The sequence below is a fragment of the Coregonus lavaretus genome (genome assembly GCF_964263955.1).
Source record: "Coregonus lavaretus genome assembly, chromosome: 1".
Taxonomy (NCBI): domain Eukaryota; kingdom Metazoa; phylum Chordata; class Actinopteri; order Salmoniformes; family Salmonidae; genus Coregonus; species Coregonus lavaretus.
Genome location: NC_139988.1, coordinates 40207265 through 40212543, shown reverse-complemented (window position 1 = coordinate 40212543; position 5279 = coordinate 40207265). Strand labels below are relative to the sequence as shown.

The following is a 5279-nucleotide window of genomic DNA, read 5'->3' as shown; positions in this document are numbered from 1 at the left end:
AATCTTTCTGATTGAGAGGGGGTCAAATACTGATTTCCCTCATTAAAATGCAAATCAATTTATAACATTTTTGACATGCGTTTTTCTGGATTATTTTGTTGTTATTCTGTCTCTCACTGTTCAAATAAACCTACCATTAAAATTATAGACTGATCATTTCTTTGTCAGTGGGCAAACGTACAAAATCAGCAAGGGATCAAATGCTTTTTTCCCTCACTGTAGGTATGTAGGTACCTCAATGTCTCCATCTTGCCATAGTCAGGCAATAGCAAGGCCCTTCACAATGGGTTTGGTGTTGTTGGTATCGTTGGTCCTGCCGTTCTCCACCCTGCGGACGGAGGAGTTAAAGGACCTCCTCTTCAAGATCTTGTTGGCCAGGTCACTGCATGTCTTCCTGTACTGGTTTCGGAGCAGTGAGTAGACAAAAGGGTCGCAGGCTGCCTTGCTGTAGGCCAAACACTTGGACAGGACACCCCAGTGAGGGCTTATGTGTCCTGGGGTGAGGATCTCCACGATTCTGCCATGACAAACACACAGAATAAGTTATATTATTAACAGTGTTTAGCTTAAAATGACTGTTTCATAGACCAGTAAAAATACAACACAGATGTCAAAAATCCTAATTTCCGGAGGAAACTCTTTATTAACTAGCTTAACAAAATTCCAACATTTCGCTTCAAAATGCCATGGCTCTGATTCGATAGTGACTGTTAGGGGATGTGGAGTTGCTCTTGTTTGTCTCACTGTCCTTATCATGCTGTATAGAGGCGTTACACAAGGACAAGGCTTATTCTCTGAATGTTTAGGTCAGGTCACTGGTCGTATAATTCACAGCAGCTATCAAACTCACAATGAGGATCTCACTATCATTATACCCCCTGATGTGATCTTCTTCTTCACGGTTATATTGTATCTGCTTCTGAAGGGTTGGTGCTGCACTTCTACAATAGGTAGCAGGTTTAATGAGAAGTATCGTCATGGTCTCTGACTTACTCATAATCACACGTCCTCTCATGCTAATTCTCCCATGGATTGTCTTTCTCTTATACTCTTTCTATTTCTCTCTTCCCTGGGGCTTCCTCCTAAACCGTATGAAAAAAATAAACATGCATCTATGAACCTCTCCTTCTAGGGTTACAACAAAATCACCCTCAAGCTGATTGATTAGTGATTGAGACACTGGATCAATTGAACATAGTCAGATGGGGTTGTAGAAATTGACTATGGCCGAATCCTGAATTGAAATTCATTAACACAAAGCAGTTGTCCTCATTGCAAATTCAATCATTTTACCCACTGGGCTAAAGCACAAGTCATTGGCGCAGGAAGTAGACAACTTCATTGGTCTCAGATGGGGAACTGATGTCATCACAGCAGCCAATCTCACAATGTAACACTACCACACATGCACAGTGTTGTTGAGGGTAGATTTGAACCTCTGCTCACCTCGTAATGACGTAGGGGGAGAAGCACACCACAAACGTTCCAATGAATGTGCTGATCTTCTTGGTGGCTCTCTGCCTCCGCTGTCTCTGCTCATCCAGGCATCGCTGGCGTACACTACCAAAGGACAGAGGGGACCATTATCACCCCAAGGGACGTACAGGAACACAGGTTTAAACATGGCCTCTCGAGAGGGATGAAGGGTGATGAGGAAAACAGCATGCTTCTATGGACAGTGTCAGAGCTCAGCTTCAGGTCAATGCCAATGGATTGTTCAAGATATCTGAACAGTAACACATCCATTATGTAAATCAAGTCGAATTCCAGGTCCATTCTTATTCTTTAATTGACTGGTAATAACATGGAGTTGACCACAGCATAGCTTAGAAAGATAAAGGAATGATAACATAAGAGAAAGTGATGCAGACAGTGAGATGACGTTAATTGACTGATTTGAGGCTAGTTTAACTACTTGAGTTATGTAATGTGGAGGTGATTGAAAAGGGATCATCAAATACAGTAAACCATACATGACATGGATGTTAACTATATCCAGAAATAATTACACATGCTAATATCCTAACATCTATGATGTAGAGAGAAAATGCTTCAGGGTGATTCAATCATATCTCTGCTCACATCTTTCTCATCCCTCACTGAACAGCTCTTTGAATGTTTGAGGAAAGCTGGGCTGAGTAGACCTAAACTGATCTAATACTGTATCTCATCTCAAAGAATGTAAAGGATCCACATCAGAGCATTTTGATGTATTTGATTTTATTAAAACTAATGTTAAAAATGCGGAATTATTTTTACTTTGCTGTATGTAGGATATTGTAATGTTGGCATGACCATAGTATTGCCTATGACAAGATATGAAAATGCAAGGCAAATTTGATGATTATTGGTTAACTAACTGCCAATAATGCCTGTCTAGGCTATTCAACTCGTGAATTTAAATCACAATTTATAATGGTTTTGATCTGTATGTGAATAGTTTTCGGGTTGGAATATATTTGTGTCATTTTAGTTTTGATAAAGGGGGCTGAGATCTGAGACCGGAACATTGGACCAAAACTGTGGTGCTGAAATCAATCATAACGCCACTGAAGTCGCATTGTGCAATCACAATTTGTGGGCTAATCATTATTTATTTGTTATGTTTTTTATATATATTTTAGGGGGTAGATTAGCTTTAATATTGCAGATAGATTGTGGCTTCTATCAATGTAATTGTCTTCATTTCTAATCCCCTATATATATGTTTTGTAAATATACTGTATATTTTCGCCCTACCACCTATCCCCTAATTGGAGTAAACTAAACGACAACAATACTTAAGCTTCTACTTCCAGCTTATACATAATATTTACATTTTACGGACACAGTATGTTTTACATTATATTTTTTGGTTTGATTGATTGATCAATTGACTATGATTTTTCAAATCACCCTGCAGTGCTATTTGCCGAGTTGGCTCCAGGTAAATGTTGCAATTCTTCAGCCATTCCTGAACCTGCGACCTAAAACAAGCTACATTTGGGCAGTACCAAAACAATCGTAAATAAGGGCTAATCTTAAAACATGTAAAAAGTAAATGAATCAGACAAGGCTTAACAGCTTACCTAGGGTGAATATCCACAAGCAGCAATAAGGTCTGCATAGTGATCACGTCGATGCGTTTACAGTGAAACCGCGCAACTTTCAGCACTTTCAGGTACGTTACACACAACACGATCAAGGTCAGGAGAAAAGTGAGCGAGTGTAAAACCACAGTGTAGATGATGAACTGCGTCTGGGTGTCGCTTGCTCTCGCATTGCAGAGCGTACACGATGCGTAAAGGTGATGGTACCCAACCCAGGAGAGGCAAGTGGCCACCGTGGCGAAGGAGAGCGAGTGTATCCACGTGTATGCCAGAGCTATCACTGCGTCCCGGTGTCGTATTCTGGAGTGGTAGCTCAGCGGAAAAACCACCGCCACCCATCTATCGATGCTCAAAGCCCCCATACTGAGCATTGAGTTCGTGGTGAGAAAAGTGTCCAGAAAACCCACAGTTTGACAGAACCCGCTACTTCCAGGGTTTCCTTTGTTGATAAGTCCGACCAGAGTTAGAGGCATGGTAGAAACGGTAAGAAACAGGTTGCAGAAGGTGAGGTTGAGGATAAACAACCCGGGAACCTGCTTTCGAATCTCTTGGTTGTACAGAAAGCAGATAAGCACCACCACGTTGGACAGCAACGAGACAACGATGACCACTACTACAAACACAAAGACAGGTATGTCCGCTATAGGCATGGTGCGTGCGTCCCGCTCAAAAATACGGACTTTTGACAATTGAATCCACCATCCAGTTTCTGAAACAAATTACATATAGCATCTTGCTGGAACTACGAGGTCCAAACATAAACATCCGACACTGTGTCACAATTATTATTCGTTGTCCTTCTGGTGTCTCCATGTAACTATACAGCCGGCTCACTATGGGGAGTGGCAAGGAAGCACATCCAAGTATCATGGATGTTATGTGATACGGACTGAACCACTGTCTCCGGGGACGGGTGATTAACAAAATAGAGACACCCCTGCACGTGTGACTGCAGTTAGTTTCCAAGTATTTATTCCTTGCCTTGCTAGCGCAACTACCCCTCATTGCGCAATTGCGCAGTGCACTGATTGAAAGCTTTGCAAACACGCAGCGCAGTCTTTCCTATGGTGTGTCTCCGGGGATGCTTTTGTTGTATATATATCACCCATCACCCACACCCGTATGCTACACACTCGATCGACTCCCCAAAGCTACCAAAAATAGATTTATTTAAAAATAGAACATCATGCGTTAAGTGTCGACTCATATCACTGACATCGTGCCAGACCCTACAATTAGATGAACGTGCAACATATTGATCTCTGTGTTATCTCTGTTTGATGTAAATCCCATATATCTGGGGGTGTTGGGAAAGGCAGAAGACACAGCCAGAAGATTGCTGATTCAAGCCCATGGGCCGGGCAACACAAAAATGGGAATGGAACTGAACTGATAGCTGTAAGGCTGCTGGTCTCTGATCCCATGTACATTGTGCCCTTGAGCAAGGAACCTGACCCCCACAATTGCTCTCCATCCAGGGGCGCTGCACTGCTACTGACCCTGTGCCTCTCAACGTGTTTGTGTTTGTGTGTGTATCTGGGGGTGTTGGGAAAGGCAGAAGACACATTTCTGTTCTAACTAATGGACAATAAAGTTGTATTCTATTCTATGAATTGTGTGGACAAACACCCAGTGTGACTATCTACAAAGTGTAATTGTCATCATTTGTATGCCATACTGTGAAGCTTGAAGCTGCCATTCTTTAAAAATACTGCTTTTCCAATTACTGATGCACAGTTGGTCCCCATCCACATTTGTATGGTCCGTTGCACAGATGCTACACTGGCTCCTTATGCACACACACACTATTTACAGCACACAGTCTAGAAAGATGTCTGATAACATCCCATGACCAACAAGCATGGGTTGGAATTCATACTACATGTGATTGTATGGGGGGAATCAAAGTGTAGCTACTGTTTCTGCTAAATGTTGAATGCTAGGAAAGTTAATAAATAATTCAAGAGAATGGCAATGCAATGTAGAGGTCGCTGTGCAGCTGTGCTGAAAGAGATGACAAATATGTGTTATTTCTCCATAAGACAAGATAGGATGGTTCATGTTGCAATGCTGCTGGAGTGGACAACAGGTGATTGTACTGATTCACGTCAATGACAGTGACAGGGAAGAGACATATGTTTTTGGCAGATGCTGTGGAACCCCCTGACGTCCTCTTTACAAGGGTGCATC

At 42.0% G+C, this 5279-nt stretch overlaps 1 protein-coding gene across 1 annotated transcript; it reads right to left on the bottom strand.

Moving 5' to 3' along the window:
- Positions 1–258: 258 nt before the first annotated feature.
- LOC311133159 (G-protein coupled receptor 26-like) lies at positions 259–3739 on the bottom strand (the record flags this gene model as incomplete). The annotated part of the gene is made up of 3 exons (XM_084166599.1): positions 259–517; positions 1447–1560; positions 3069–3739. 3 exons carry the CDS (start codon positions 3737–3739, stop codon positions 259–261), a joined length of 1044 nt encoding a protein of 347 aa, XP_084022725.1.
- Between the last annotated feature and the right edge of the window lie 1540 nt (positions 3740–5279).